Source organism: Salmo salar, chromosome 12 (genome assembly GCF_965601325.2).
Source record: "Salmo salar chromosome 12, fSalSal1, whole genome shotgun sequence".
Lineage (NCBI taxonomy): Eukaryota > Metazoa > Chordata > Actinopteri > Salmoniformes > Salmonidae > Salmo > Salmo salar.
In genome coordinates, this window is record NC_138302.1 from 93,679,764 (window position 1) to 93,696,328 (window position 16,565).

The 16,565-nt window shown below is 41.6% G+C and overlaps 1 protein-coding gene across 2 annotated transcripts; it reads right to left on the reverse strand.

The window, feature by feature from the left end:
- Positions 1-3,900: 3,900 nt before the first annotated feature.
- LOC106566010 (protein ILRUN) lies at positions 3,901-15,297 on the reverse strand. 2 transcript variants are annotated; one of them, XM_082959445.1, is made up of 5 exons: positions 14,998-15,297; positions 14,171-14,325; positions 13,820-14,017; positions 11,659-11,859; positions 3,901-4,544 (listed from the first exon to the last, which is right to left on the reverse strand). In XM_082959445.1, the coding sequence occupies exons 1-5, from the start codon at positions 15,153-15,155 to the stop codon at positions 4,459-4,461; spliced, it is 798 nt and encodes a 265-aa protein (XP_082815571.1). In that variant the 5' UTR covers positions 15,156-15,297; the 3' UTR covers positions 3,901-4,458. The 2 variants fall into 2 exon arrangements, with proteins under 2 accessions (XP_082815571.1, XP_013989251.1); XM_014133776.3 differs by having other exon boundaries at positions 4,247-4,544; positions 11,552-11,859; positions 14,998-15,295.
- Between the last annotated feature and the right edge of the window lie 1,268 nt (positions 15,298-16,565).

Here is a 16,565-nt window from a genome sequence, read left to right on the forward strand (position 1 = left end):
TAATTGAGTGTATGTAAACTTCTGAACAACTGGGAATGTGATGAAAGAAATAAAAGCTGAAATAAATCATACTCTCTACTATTATTCTAACATTTCACATTCTTAAAATAAAGTGGTGATCCTAACTGACCTAGTACAGGGAATTTGTATTAGGATTAAATGTCAGGAATTGTGAAAAACTGAGTTTAAATGTATTTGGCTAACATGGAACCCAAACCGGCTGCACGCGTGCACATCGTGCGCCATCGTGCATAAATGTATTTTGTCCCCCTACACGAAACGCGATCACGACACGCAGGTTAAAATATCAAAACAAACTCTGAACCAATTACATTAATTTGGGAACAGGTCGAAAAGCTTTAAACATTCGTGGCAATTTAGCTAGTTAGCTTGCACTTGCTAGCAAATTTGTCCTATTTAGCTAGCTTGCTGTTGCTAGCTAATTTGTCCTGGGATATAAACATTGAGTTGTTATTTTACCTGAAATGCACAAGGTCCTCAACTTCGACAATTAATCCTCACATAAAATGGTCAACCGAATCGTTTCATCTTTCCTCCTTCCAGGCTTTTTCATCTTTGAACATATGGTGATTGGCATATAAACTTTCATAGTATTACTACACCGACCAGCAACACAGTTCATCTTTCAATCACCCACGTGGGTATAACCAATGAGGAGATGGCACGTGGGTACCTGCTTCTATAAACCAATGAGGAGATGGGAGAGGCAGGACTTGCAGCGCGATCTGCGTCAGAAATTGAAAGGAGTTCTATTTTAGCCCTTGGCAACGCAGACGCTCGTTGACGCGCACGACAGTGTGGGTGCAATAACTGAATAACATAGATTTCAAAATTTATTTTGCAACGCTCGCGCATGCGACGCAATAGGCTGACCACACCGCTCGCGTCGCGTGTGTGAGTGTTGCAAAATAAATGTAGAAATCTATGTTATTCAATTATTGCACCCACACTGCTCGCGCGCGTCAACGAGCTTCTGCGTTGCCAAGGGCTAAAATAGATCTCCTTTCTATTTCTGATGCAAATTAATGTAATTGGTTCAGAGTTTGTTTTGATATTTTAACCTGCGTGTCGTGATCACGTTTGGTGTAGGGGGACAAAATAAATGTATGCACGATTGCGCAAGCGCGCAGCTGGTTTTAGTTTCGTGTAAGGTGTATGTTCCGACTTCCAACTTCAACTGTACCTTAATAGAAAATGACTCAAGTAAAAGTGAAAGTCACCCAGTAAAATAGACCCAGTCTGAAAGTATTTGGTTATAAATATACTTCAGTATCAAAAGTAAATGTAATCATTTTAAATTCCTTATATTAAGTAAAACAGATGGCAACATTTTATTTTATTTTTACAGATAGCCAGGGGCACACCTCTAACATTCATACATCATTTAGAAACTAAGCATGTGTGTTGAGTGAGTCCGCCAGATCAGAGGTAGTAGGCATGACCAGGGATGTTATCTTGATAAGTGTGTGAATTTGACCATTTTCCTGTCCTGATAAGCATTAAAAATGCAACGAGTACTTATGGGTGTCAGGGAAAATGTATGGAGTAAAAAGTACATACTTTTCTTTTGGAATGTAGTGTGGCAAAAGTTGTCCAAAATGTAAATAGTAAATTACAGATACTCCCAAAAAATTACTTCAATTGTACTTTAAAGTATTTTTACTTAAGTACTTTACAGCACTGACATACTGGATCCGTACTCTCAAACGCACCACCTATCTCAATGAGGACATCAATTTCTCCCCTTTCCAGTAGCCCCTCCCCCCTACACACTCAAGTCTGGTCATTTCAGGCTACAGACTTTAGTCCCTAAAAAATCCACGTATTCTATTGTCTCCAACATTAAGTGGGGTTGTTTCAGAATAAATAAGTTGTTTCTTTTCAGGCAATATACATTTCTTGAATTATGCTTATGATAATGTTCATATTGTCCGTCTGCAACAAAAGTGATGGGTTGTTTAATGAATGTCAATTTTTCTACCATTTGCCAACTGTAAAATGTTTTTTTTTTACATGTTTATGCACTGTATATAGTTTATTTTCTGCTCTTATGACATACAATGTGATTTAAGGTGTAGCTATCAGCAAAGTCAGTGCAAGTAGTAAAAAAATGTTTTATTGCTTTTGAGCATGTCTGAACTTTAGTCATCGTGATAACACCACTTAAGTCAGTTTACAGTAAGATGAAGAAGTGAGATGGCCTACACTGAACCCTGGATAGAAGAGCCCACTGTGAGGAAACATCATACCTGTCCCATAAACCAACGGCCACACCATAAATGTGTGAAGCAGCCCCTCTGTCACCACTACTGCTTACTTCTCACCAATAGACTTGCAGTTGTTTGTATTGCCACAGAAATGTTTTTCTCGGGGACCCAATACCTCATTGTTCTGTCATTTGGGAACCGCAGCCTCATCCTAGTGGTTAGAGTGTTGGACTAATAACTGAAAGGTTGCAAGATCAAATCCCTGAGCTGACAAGGTACAAATCTGTCGTTCTGCCCCTGAACAAGGCAGTTAACCCACTATTCCTAGGCCATTATTGCAAATAAGAATTTGTTCTTAACTAGTAAAATAAAAATCCTGGCAAAAGAGGACATGTAACTCTCCCTGCCAAACGGGGCTGATTCCTAGGAAGTCATTACCGTCACCTGCTAACCAATGTGTTACATAAGTCAAAACTGAGTCAATCAAAAAATAAACCTGGTGCCACATTTTTTGTTTCAGTGTTAATTTAATCATACAAATGTTAATTTATACATATAGGAAAAGGCTTTAATTTGACATTTTCTCTTCTCATGAATGTTCTATCATAAGACTATGCAAACGCTCTACTCACCATGCCACCTTGCTTAAAACTGCACCCCCCCCCCCCAAAATAAAAAACCCGAATAAAGCTAAGAATTCAACTCTCTGGTTTAAGAGTAAAATGCAGAACAATGAACACAGAGGACTAACATAATGCCCTTGACAAATACAGAAATATGAAAGGCTGGTGTGAAAGCACAACAGCCACAAGAAAACAGGGACTTTCCATCAGAAGAAACCATAAGATACGACTCTTGTATGAGCATCTACAAGATCTTTAGTCTATGAATAACAACTGTCATACATTTCCTTGTTTTTCACTTACTCATAACCTTGTGGAAATTGTGAAACATTGGAAGCAGAGAAATCTTGATTGCTTGAAGAACGTGACGGTAAATTAAAAAATTTAAAAAAACATTCCAAATGGGAAACAAATTGCATAACATGATGTTAACTTGGTTGATACCATGTAATTGTAAACAATAATTAATATGACTACATCTCTTAATAGAACATTCCACTTTGACGCAGAGGAATGAATGAATTCCAGGGTTGTACCTGTCCTTTTGAGCGTATGTACCCAATCTACTTAATTTGACAATCAAAACGGGACTCAACATTGTCAAGTTTGGAAGAAAACTTAAACAAGGAGAATATATACTATTACAACAGACAATAATATCTAGATCCAGACAGCATACAGAAACTAAATCAAATCACCACTTGTAAACATCTGAAGTGACATCGTGCAAACTGCAGAAACAAAACAAATGGTGCTGATATTGTCAATGGCTTGAGCAGTCACAAACACAGAATTTAAATACCTCTCCCTATGATGGGAAAGGGAAGTCTATTTTTCAATGTCTGTCGTGATGTGTCAGAGACCATTTGGTTTGGTTGTTTAGTTAATAGCACCATCTGCTGGCTCTAAAGAACAAGCTTTACCACTGAATGATCCATATCTGTGTCGTAAGTACAATACAGCAAAGGCTTATTTACGGGGCAACTCATTCACAGGCCTGTATCCTAATTTCTTAAACACCTGTGGAGAATTATCATTTTTTTAATTTGTATTATTTTTGTTTAATCTATTTGGATACATAACCTACATACATAGGTCACCACAACTTCTTTACCAAAGTTGTATCCACCACTTTGTGTTTAGTAAAATCCAAAAGGAAACTATACACGTGCGTACACATGCACAATTCAGAAAACACAGACATGGATTCAAATCCTACAATAATATCTCAACAGGCAAAACAGTTTTAGATGGCTTTTTCTCACACATTTCATTTGCTCAAGCTCACACACATCCATCCTTTTGCTAAGCTCAACCAGCAGTGCCTACCCTACACTAATGAGGTGTGTTGACAGCTAAAAATAATAATAAAACATGTATGTAGTAGAATTTAGGATTTATAGCACTCTTTATGTAGCATTCACTCATGCCGATCTTGGGAGGGTGCTGATGATGCTGGTAGGGTGTTCACTGGGATAGGTGCCTCCTTGTTCTCACTGTAGCTTGTGTTTTGGTGGAATGGGGTAGGGCCCAAGGGAGAGAGTTGTCTAGAGTCTGTATGAAATATGTGTCCCTCCCCTCTCCAGTGCCCCTGCCGCAGGTCAGCATCAGCATGCCCAGGTCTGTTCAGCACCATCTGGCCTGGGTCTCCATCTGTCTAACTCTGGCCTAACGGATAGGGTCCATGAACACCCTGAGGGGAGAGACAGAACACAGTCAACACAATGTAAATCTATTCTACGAGTTATCTTTCTGTTATTTTTCTCTCTGCATTGTTGGGAAGTATTTCACTGTTAGTCTGCACTTGTTGTTTACGAAGCATGTGACAAATATATATATTTTTATTATTTTTGATTTGCATGATAGGAGTTCAGAAAGGTGAAACGCTAAGAACATTCCCCATTATAAGAGACAGGCAATCAAATTTGTTCTACACACTGTATTTCTAGCTAAACTTTCTCTAACATAGGACCTACACTAGGGAATTGGGAAAATAGTATATTATTTTTTATTTAACTGCTGCACTGGACGTGTAACTTTTTGTTTGCTGGCGTAAGCATAGCGTGAGCCCCTCCAAGGTAACCTGCCTAAATGACTATCGCCCTGTAGCATTCACATCTGTAATTATGAAGTACTTTGAAAACTGGTCATAACAGACATCAACACCATCATCCCAGACACCATAGACCCACTCCAATTCGCATACTGCTCCAACAGATCCACAGATGACGCTCTCTCAATTGTACTTCACATTGCCCTCTCCCACCTGGATAAGAGGGGAAATAACTCAGACTTCAGCTCAGCGTTCAACACCATAGTCCCCTCCAGGCTCATCACCAAGTTAGGCACCCTGGGACTGATGGCGATGAGTCAGCCTACAGGAAGGTGATCATTGACTTAGCAGTGTGGTGCCAGGACAATAACCTCTCCCTCAACGCCAGTTAGAGCAAGGAGCTTTGTGGACTATAGTTAAAAGACGGGAGAGCACGTCCCCATCCACATCCATAGGGCTGTGGTGGAGCAGGCCAAGAGCTTCAAGTTCCTTGGTGTCCACATCACTAAGGACCTAATATGGTCCACACACACCTGCACAGTTGTGAAGAGGGCACGGTAGCACCTATTCCCCCTCAGGAGGCTGAAAAGATTTGGTATGGGCCCTCAGATCCTCCAAAAGTCTGACAGCTGCACCATCGACAGCATCTTGACTGGATGCATCACAGCTTGATATTGTAAATGCACCGCCCTTGACCGCAAAGCGCTTGAGGGTGGTGCGGACAGCGCAGTACTTCACTGGGGGCCGAGCTCCCTGCCATCCAGGACCTCTATATCAGGCAGTGTCAGAGGAAGGCCTGAAAAAAATGCCAAAAGACTCCACCCAAGCCAGACTGTTCACTCTGCTACCGTCCGGCAAACAATATTGGAGACATGGCCAACAGTCTCCGAGCCCACTTCTACCCCCAAGCCATAAGACTGCTAAATAGTCCATTAAGGGTGCCCAAACTATCTTCACTGGCCCTACGCACACTCACTAGACTATATACAGTGCATTCGCAAAGTATTCAGAGTCCTTCACTTTTCCCCCATTTTGTTACGTTACAGCCTTATTCTAAAATGGATTTTTAAAAATGTCCTCAATCTACACACAACAATGACGAAGTGAAAACAGGTTTTAAGATATTTTTGCAACTTTATAAAAAATAGTTATTTTCATAAGTATTCAGACCCTTTGCTATGAGACTTGAAATTGAGCTCAGGTACATCCTGTTTCCATTGATCATCCCTTTTCTCCCCAATTTCGTGATATCCAACTGATAGTTACAGTCTTGTCCCATCGCTGCAACACCTGTACGGACTCGGCAGAGGTTGAGAGCCATGCGTCCTCCGAAACACGACCCCGCCAAGCCGCACTTCTTCTTGACACACTGCCCGCTTAACCCGGAAGCCAGCCGCACCAATTTGTCGGAGGGAACACTATACAGCTGGCGACCGAAGTCAGCTTGCATGCGCCCGGCCCGCCACAAGGAGTCGCTAAAGCGAGATGGGACAAGGACAACCCAGCCAGCCAAACCCTCCCCTAACTCGGACGATGCTGGGCCAATTGTGCGTCACCTCATGGATCTCCCGGTCGCAGCCGGCTGCGAACAGCCCAGGATCAAACCCGGGTCTGTAGTGACGCCTCTTGCACGGCGATGCAGTAACTTAGAAGACTGCGCGTCACTTGGGAGGCCCATTGATCATCCTTGAGATGTTTTTACAACTTGACTGGAGTCCACCTGTGGTAAATTCAATTGACTCGACCTGATTTGGAAAGGCACAAACCTGTCTATACAAGGTCCCACAGTTGACAGTGCATGTCAGAGTGAGGTCGAAGGAATTGTCCGTAGAGCTCCGAGACAGGATTGTGTCGAGGTACAGATCTGGGGAAGGGTAACAACATTTATGCAGCATTGAAGCTCCCCAAGAACAGTGGCCTCAATCATTCATAAATGAAAGAAGTTTGGAACCACCAATAATCTTCCTAGAGCTGGCTGCCCGGTCAAACTGAGCCATCGGGGTAGAAGGGCCTTGGTCAGGGAGGTGACCAAGACCCAGATGGTCACTCTGACAGAGCTCCAGAGTTCCTCTGTGGAGATGGGAGAACCTTCCAGAAGGACAACCATCTGTGCAGCACTCCACCAATCAGGCCTTTATGGTAGTGGCCAGACAGAAGTCACTTCTCAGTAAAAGGCACACGACAGCCTGCTTGGAGTTTGCCAAAAGGCACCTAAAGGGCTCTCAGACCATGAGAAACACGATTCTCTGGATTGAACTCTTTGGCCTGAATGCCAAGCGTCATGTCTGAAGGAAACCTGGCACCAAACCTATGATGAAGCATGGTGGTGGCAGCCTCATGCTGTGGGGATGTTTTTCAACAGCAGGGACTGGGCAACTAGTCAGGATTGAGGGAAAGATGAACGGAGCAAAGTACAGAGAGATCCTTGGTGAAAACCTGCTCAGGACCTCAGACTGGAGCGAAGGTTCACATTCCAACAGGACAACGACCCTAAGCTCACAGTCAAGACAACACAACACAGGAGTGGCCTCGGGACAAGTCTCTGAATGTCCAGTTGGTAGAGCATGGTGTTTGCAATGCCAGGGTTGTGGGTTCGATTCCCACGGGGGGCCAGCACATAATTTTTTTTAAATGAAATGTATGAAATGAAATGTATGCATTCACTACTGTAAGTCGCTCTGGATAAGAGTGTCTGATAAATGACTAAAATGTTTAAAAAAAAATGTAAATGTAAAATAGCTGTGCAGCGACGCTGCCCATCCAACCTGACAGAGCTTGAGAAGATCTGCAGAGAAGAATGGGAGAAACTCCCCAAATACAGGTGTGCCAAGCTTGTAGCGTCGTACCCAAGTAAACTCAAGGTTGTAATAGCCTTCAAAGGTGCTTCAACAAAGTACTGAGTAAAGGGTCTGAATACTTATGTAAATGTTATATAATTATTTTTTTTGCAAACATTTCTAAAAAACAGTTTTTGCTTTGTCATTATGTGGTATTGTGTATAGATTGATGGGGGGGCACATTGATCTGGTACTGGTACTCCCCGTATATAGTAGAGGTCGACCGATTAATCGGAATGGCCGATTAATTAGGGCCGATTTCAAGTTTTCATAACAATCGGTAATCGGTATTTTTGGCCACCGATTTTTTTACACCTTTATTTAACTAGGCAAGTCAGATTAAGAACACATTCTTATTTACAATGACGGCCTAGAAACGGGGGTTAACTGCCTTGTTCAGGGGGGATTCGTTTTTGCAACCTTCGGTTACCAGTCCAACGCTCTAACCACCTGCCTTACATTGCACTCCACAAGGATTAACAGGCTGACTACCTGTAACGCGAGGGCAGCAAGAAGCAAAGGTAAGTTGCTAGCTAGCATTAGACTTATAAAAAACGATCAATCTTAACATAATCACTAGTTAACTACACATGGTTGATGATATTGCTAGTTTATCTAACGTGTCCTGCGTTGCATATGATCGATGCGGTGCCTGTTAATTTTCATTGAATCACAGCCTACTTCGACAAACGGGTGTTGATTTAACAAGCGCATTTGCGAAAAAAGTACTGTCTTTGCACCAATGTACCTAACCATAAACATCAATGCCTAACAGGAATATTTAGACTTAGTCACCAGTTAGATAAAAAACGGAACGGTTTCGTATGTCACTGAAAGAAAAAAACGTTTGTTTTCGAGATGATAGTTTCCAGATTCGACCATATTAATGACCCAAGGCTCGTATTTCTGTGTTTATTATATTATAATTAAGTCTATGATTTGATAGAGCAGTCTGACTGAGCGGTGGTAGGCAGCAGCAGGCTCGTAAGCATTTAGCGTTTCAAACGTCACTCGCTCTGAGACTTGGAGTAGTTTTTTCCCTTCCTCTGCATGGGTAACGCTGCTTCGAGGGTGGCTGTTGTCGATGTGTTCCTGGTTCGAGCCCAGGTAGGAGCGAGGAGAGGGACGGAAGCTATACTGTTACACTGGCAATATTAAAGTGCCTATAAGAACATCCAATAGTCAAAGGTATATGAAATACAAATCGTATAGAGAGAAATAGTCCTATAATTCCTATAATAATATAATAACTACAACCTAAAACTTCTTACCTGGGAATATTGAAGACTCATGTTAAAAGGAACCACTAGCTTTCATATGTTCCCATGTTCTGAGCAAGGCACTTAAACATTAGCTTTCTTACATGGCACATATTGCACTTCTGCTTTCTTCTCCAACACTTTGTTTTGCATTATTTAAACCAAATTGAACATGTTTCATTATTTATTTGAGGCTAAATTGATTTTATTGATGTATTATATTAAGTTAAAATAAGTGTTCATTCAGTTTTGTTTATAATTGTCATTACAAAAAATAATAATAATAAATAAATAAATAACAAATCGGCCGATTAATCGGTACCGATTTTTTTTGGTCCTCCAATAATCGGTATCGGCGTAGAAAAATCATAATCGTTCGACCTCTAGTATATAGCTCCATTTTATTCCTCATGTTACTATTTTTTTTTTTTAAACTCGGCATCGTTGGGAAGGGCTCGAAAGCAAGCATTTCACGGTACTCTACACCAGTTGTATTCGGCGCATTTGACGAATACATCTATATTTTATGTATCCTATTGTTCTCGGGTGTGAGCTACCTGTTAATCTTAAATAGAGCCATAGTGCAATTCTATGCTGAACAGCACATGCCTCTCACGGAGACGCCGTGTTTACACCCAGGTTTAATCTGGGTGTAATGCAGCACCATTCTGAACAGGGCAGGCCCCTACAAACAGCACAGCTGTATTTTTCAGAAAGATAAGCTCAGCCGTACGTAAGGAAGTACCTCAGTCCATTACTGGCTCAATAAAATCTGTGAATGAGCAACAGAGGCACGTGTTTCTGAACAGACTAGTTTACCCAGCCAAGAGTGGCAGTAAGTTTACAAGGCTGGAATAAAATTAATTGCTATGACAGAAGTAGGAGGTGATTTAGAGCAGGCACACACAGCTCTGAGGGCTATTGCACCAGTATATGGTTGTGAACTGACAAAGGGTTATTATCACATAAACAGGTAAATTAATAAAAGGGGAATAAATTGGGCAGATGGTGGATGTTATTGCTCAGTGAAAGCCACCAACTGACACGTAGGACCAGTTTCCCAGAAACAGATTAGGACTACAAGGTGCTTTCAATGGAGAATCTTAGTTGAGAATGCTTTTTAGTCCAGGATTAGGCTTAATATTGGTCTGGGAAACCCGTAGAGTTTACCTTTAGAGCAGGGGTGTCAAACATACGGCCCATGAACCCATTCAATCCGGTGGTTTGAGCAAACAAAATAGCAAAAAAAGAATTTTGGGGGGGGGGGGGGGGACACACAATCTCAATCAACATGGAAATTACTAAAACTAGGCCTCCCGAGTGGCGCAGCGGTCTAAGGCACTGCATCACAGTGCTTGAGGCGTCACTAGAGACCCGGGTTCGATCCCAGGCTGTGTCAGCAAGCCGTGACCGGGCGGCGTACAATTGGCCCAGCGTCGTCCGGGTTAGGGGAGGGTTTGGTTGGCCGGGATTTCCTTGTCCCACCACGCTCTAGCCTGCAAACTGACTTCAGTCGCCAGCTGGACAGTGTTTCCTCCGACAAATTGGTGAGGCTGGCTTCCGGGTTAAGCAAGCAGTGTGGCTTGGCAGGGTCCTGTTTCGGAGGACGCATGACTCTTGACCTTCGCCTCTCCCGAGTCCGTAGGGGAGTTGCAGTGATGCGACAAGACTAACTACCAATTGGGAAGAAAAATGGGTAAAAGTACAAAAAATATATAGATGAAACTGAGTAGAAATGACAACGGAGCTACATTTACAGTCTCTTCACTCTGTCCAGCTCGTTAACAGTAAGGGAGCAGAAAAAAATTCCAAAAGCGATAGTCATTTTTATGGTGGGGAAATATAACCAATTTTAAGTGCAGCCCTCCAGACCTCACAGGGATATTCCCCAATGCTGGAAGGGTGGGGCATGAGTGAAAAAGTTTGGGAACTTAGAGAAACTGCACAGATACATAGAATACCAATGAGCTCATGTGTGTTTTCTACATCTGTTCAATCTCATGGAGCACGGTGGTTGACATGTTACATTTTCCTCTACTACTATTGTTTTGCATAGGAGAATGGTGGAATTTTTAGAAGGTCTGTCTGTTGTGTATGGTCACTAAGTTGACAGGTAGGCTTACTTTTGAGCCAGGTGTGGGTGCAGTAAACACTGGAAAAATCTGTAACATTAACCAGTGTCTAAATCACAACAATGCTTTTCATAGATTACTGATTAACAATACTGATGTAGAACAATTTATCTGTGCCACAATTCAGAGCAGAGATCTATTGTGATTTGTCCACACATACTGTAACTGTACAGTAGTGGCAACATCTGGAAAAACCTCTAACACTGTACTCTTTTGTGAGAACAATTTTTTTAATTTTGAATCGGAAGTTTCAAAGCAAGCCATGAATAGAGCACTTTTTACACACATCCAAACGTGGCACATAAATTGAACTTGTGCTCCCACAAGTATCCCGATGTTTAAGCAAAAAACAGTGAGGAGTGGACATCAGCTTGTCTCGAGGCAAGCTAACCTTGGTTCATTCATTCATTCATACATACCTGACTGTAAGTCACTACTGATAGATTGTTTTGTAGCCCATTCGATGCTCTATTTACAGCATTGTGAGACAGTCCGTTTTCATCTTGCTGGATAGCGTCCTGCCTACCCTCCCAGGCTCCTCCAGGCTCTTTGAAGTTGTTGTCGTCTCTGGCGTCATGTTTGCTCTTCTGTGGCGAGGCAAAAGGGTTGAAGTCTCCCTCTATGTTGCGGTGCGGCTGGGTGTTGAACTCCGTCTCGAAGCAGGAAAGCTGCTGTGTCACACCCAAAAGGCCACCCACCTCCACGCTGAGGATCACCCAGATGACATCTGTGTGGACAGAGAGTGACACACACCAGGCATTAAGGGTGACTTGTTCTGTCCAGGAGACAGCACTGGTGGTAGTGATAGGAGTTAAATACCCAAAATGCTCAGCAATCAATTAGAAAAAGTTTACATGACATTTTGGTCAAGTTGACCAATTTCAAGACATTGATTGACGACTCAATGTCTTGAAAAAGTACTTCACACTAAAAACGTTAGAACAAGAGGTCTTCATGGGTCCGAAAAGTATATATATATATCGATGTGCAGCATATTCAAAACATTAGAATCTATTTATTGCTTTATTAGTTTTTACTTTCCTAAAAAAAATATTTGTCGATGTCAGTGTTCAGCTGTCGGAGATTTGAGCGATAAATCCATCAGGGCATTGCATGCATATAGGTCTAAATGATATTGTATAATATTAACTACATTTTTATATTAAAAAGGAGACATTTAAGAATTATATTATTAGATTAAAGGAGTAACTCTGGTTGGCCTAAAACCTTCCTCACCTCAAATTCAACTGTCGAAGTTAGTTGGCGTGCCGGTGCGCACCGCCTTCATATGCCTGCTGTAGCTAAGCCTAATAATAGCCATACGCCACCAAACCTTCACAGAAGTTGCTTAACTTTATTAGGGTAATATCAAAAGTAAGTCAAGTCATTGTTTATAGGGGAAATACGAACAGGTTATTATATAAACGGATGAAATTAATGACCAACAAAAGTCGATTGCCTACCGTAGGCCAATCCAGGAAATGACATCAATACGCTAATGCTATTTATTTTACAACAGGCCTACTTTTAACCTTGAACTAAATAGGGAGGACAAAATTATACTGTTAGAACTTAATTTAGCCAACGAAAATGTATCAACAAAATGAAACAAAACACTTTTTGCATAGGTTATTTAAATAACTGATTAAGATGATTAAATAGGCCTACAATAATAATAATGATTTACAATAACAATGATGACTAAACAATTGATAAATAAAAAATAAATAAAAGGTCGAAAATTGCATCAAACCTAAATAGCGAGATGCACACAGTCGATTTGGCCACGTCAGCGTTCTTATCCTTGTCCACTACAATATTGAAACTTGTCCCCGAGGACATTCCCCTTGTCGGCTTCTTTTCACTATACTCTTTCTCCTCTAACTTTAACTTCAATGAAAAAGGACTTCATCTTAGCAATCAACTGTAGCCTAGGCCAAAGTTATTTTTACTCGCCCCTTCTCTCGCTCTCTCCTCATCAGCAGGTGCATGTGAGGGAAGCAGCCGGAACCAGTTTCAGCTGGACATAAGCTGCACGTATTATTGAGTTGCAATTGGCTGACAGATAACAAGCTCGCAGTTCTCATCACACAAACACAAAATTAGGACAGGTCGAATTGGGTCTAGTCAGTAAATGCATTTTAATTGCACATACCCGAGACCCGTGGCAATTATATCAGACCCGACCAATATCTGAGACAAAAGACAGAATTTAGGACCCAGACCCGCTATGGTCCCGTGTCAGATCTCAGAATTTCAGGTCTGTTGAAACCGAAGACCTGTAGTCAGCACACAAACATGCAGGTTGACGTTTAATGTCATGAGTCTTGCCCTTTAGGCAGAACTGAGCTGTTTCTGCTAGATGGGCCAGCAGCAAAGTCAAAATTGGCAATATTGTACAAATTCATGAAAACAAACATGAACTTTTTGGTCTTAATTAAAAGGTTAGGCATTAGGGTTAGCAGTGTGGCTAAGGCTAGGAATAAAATCAAATTTTATGACTTTGTGGCAGTGCCAGCTACTGACCACTCGGCAGAGCTGCCTCCAGAACATGATCCATGTCGATTAACGCTAACCTGCCACAAACATGCAAAGGTTAACATGTTTGGATAATTTCTAGACTTTGTTACACCCTTATAAAAAACATATTGTCCACAAAACAGTGTGTCTGCGCCGTTTGGACCTACCTCCATAAAACAGCCCTGTGGGTGTGCACATCCTCCATTGGCCCTGGTACATGCCGGGCGCTGCGGGGCTACGCATCTGCACACTGACGTCTGAGATCTCCTGGGGTTCTAGACAGCGCACCATCACTATGTTGACGTGGCCAAACTGGTCCCCTCCAATGTACTTCAGACATACCCCAGGTGGCCAGGAATCTGCACCTGTGAAAGAGACAGACAAAGAGATTACACACGTTTACAGGCCAGTGGTTTCTGGGTCTTACATTGCAGTGAAGGTTTTTCTTCTTGTGTGACATTACATTGATGAATCATAGGTATGGTGATATGATGTAGATGTCTGAAAGGTAACCCCACCTGTGTTCTGTATCCTCCAGGTCTTTGTGAATAGTGTGTCGGGGGGAACAGACTCTCCCTCACCAATCGTCACATCCTCCACAAAGGACATGGATGGTGTGTTGATGCTGGGACTCTCAACATCATAATAGGCACCGATGGCTGCCTGTAGATTCCTATTTTAATGGCAAAAGGCATTTAGAAGAGTGGGTGAGTCAACGCCATGTTAAATTATCAAGTATTCAAACCTGTTCCAGTTCCTGAAACTACTTCACAACAAGAACATTTAAAAGAAGAAAAAAAGAAATAAAGTATATCTTGCTGATAATGATTTTCCCTTGCAAGAATGAGTCGAGGTCATTTATCAGGATTGTTTTATTTTGTTCAGTGATAGTCTTGATCAATAGCCTAGTGTAGCTCACTACCGATTAAATGACGTCATCATATCACAAACACTTGTTAGGTGATATAAAATGTACGCCTAGAGCCCCTTGGCGCAAGCTTTAACATTAGCGGTATATCTAGACCCCAACTACTTCAAACTAATGTTAGCTAGCTAACGTTACACAATTAACAAATCTGGTCAGGTTAGTTATGGTGAATATTTATGTTGCAATACGTCCTTTTGTTTTTAGCAAAGGTAGCTAGACTTAGTCACTGGTCATCTGTTACAAAGTATCTGGCATTAGCTTCAGTTTCACATAGCGATGTCCTAGCAGCAATGACAGTCCGTGCAAAATATCGACACAAGAAGCTATACATGCAAGACAAAAAGAGAGCCTCAGGGACTACTCAAAATGTACCTAGCTAGCTACTATACAAGCTAGGCCCCACATCCCCGAACTCACCAGTTGCTCATGTCAAGGAAGAAAGCGCATCCTGCCGGGTTGACCTGGAACCCCAGCACTCTTTGGAACTCTGAGATGAGGACGTCCTTGTCAGTGGTGCCCATGCAGTTGAATTTCTGAACGAACTCCGGGTCCAGGTCTATGTCCATGCCCTCCATTGGCAGGTCTCCCGTGGCAGCGACGAGGGGTTCTCTCCTAATTTAGTCCGAGGCCTTGTCTAGTCATAACAACCAGTTCAAAAACAACAAGCGTAATACGCATGGCGGCGGGAGGGACAACGTTGGACGTCTGTGCAATCGAACGTCACCTTTCGTCACGGTGTGTGGACTAGAATTAGGAATTTAAATAATTAATTGAATTGGATCTCTACGTGTGGACTTTTGTTTACGTCATCTGTTGCTATTCGAATTATTATTTTCATTGGGTTTTCTTTAGTTAATGATAAAACAGATTAGGTCATTCAATTAATGCTATGCATCCGTCCTTTTGTAGTTACTATAATAAACAAAATATAAACGCAACATGCAACAATTTCAAAGATTTTACTGAGTTACAGTTCATAGAATGAAATCAGTCAATTGAAATAAATTCATTAGGCCGTAATTTATGGATTTCACATGACTGGACAGTGGCACAGCCATGGGAGGGCTTAGCCACAGCCACTTGGGAGCCAAACCCAGTCAGTTTTTCACCACAAAAGGGATTTATTTCAGACAGAAATACTCCTCCTCTGGGATCTTTTATTTCAGCCCATGAAACACTTTACATGTTGCGTTTAAATAAAAAAATTCAGTATTGTTAGCTCTGGTCCATGGCACAGCTATATATTTGGATTTCAGTAACTTGGTTAACCTGCTTTGTTGTATCCCACAGATACATAAAAGCTATGCAAGCTATTTACCTTACGGGTGATACGTGCCTTACACATGACTCGCCAGCCTTTAATTTTCAGGTTTTGACGCACACACACACAAACTTTGCAGGTCCATCAACCTATTTAAATACCTCACACCCTACAGTAACCTGTGGATCATGAGAGAACCTTCATAAATACTCAGAACGTTAATAACCTATTTATTCACACTTTATGTAGTATCCTGTAGTACTTAGTCCATATCGCATGACTCTGTATTTAATTTAAAGTTAGACCCCTTTGGTAATTTATAACGCATACATAAATGCCTTGTATCATATGACGCTGTATTTATTATGAAGTCAGACACCTTTGGTCATTCATAACACATACATAAATGCCTTATATGTGACCAACCGGATCGATTCGGTCTTATGTAGCAACATTTGAAATTGTGTTTTTTACATTGGATAATGTAGAGCCTCCGAGCTAGAAAATAGTATATCATACACTACAGTTGAGGAACAATGAGAAAGGAATTCTGCTTTGAAAGTTGATAAACTGGTAACCTCACTTTTGAGAAAATGGCCTTTGAATGTTTTGGTAGACCTACTGGAGAGCTCTTCTTTGTCTACACACATTCAGCATTGTTCACACCCTCTTAAGCTTTAGCCCCAAGCTAGCTACTTCCAGACACAAATGAGAGAACAGCTTA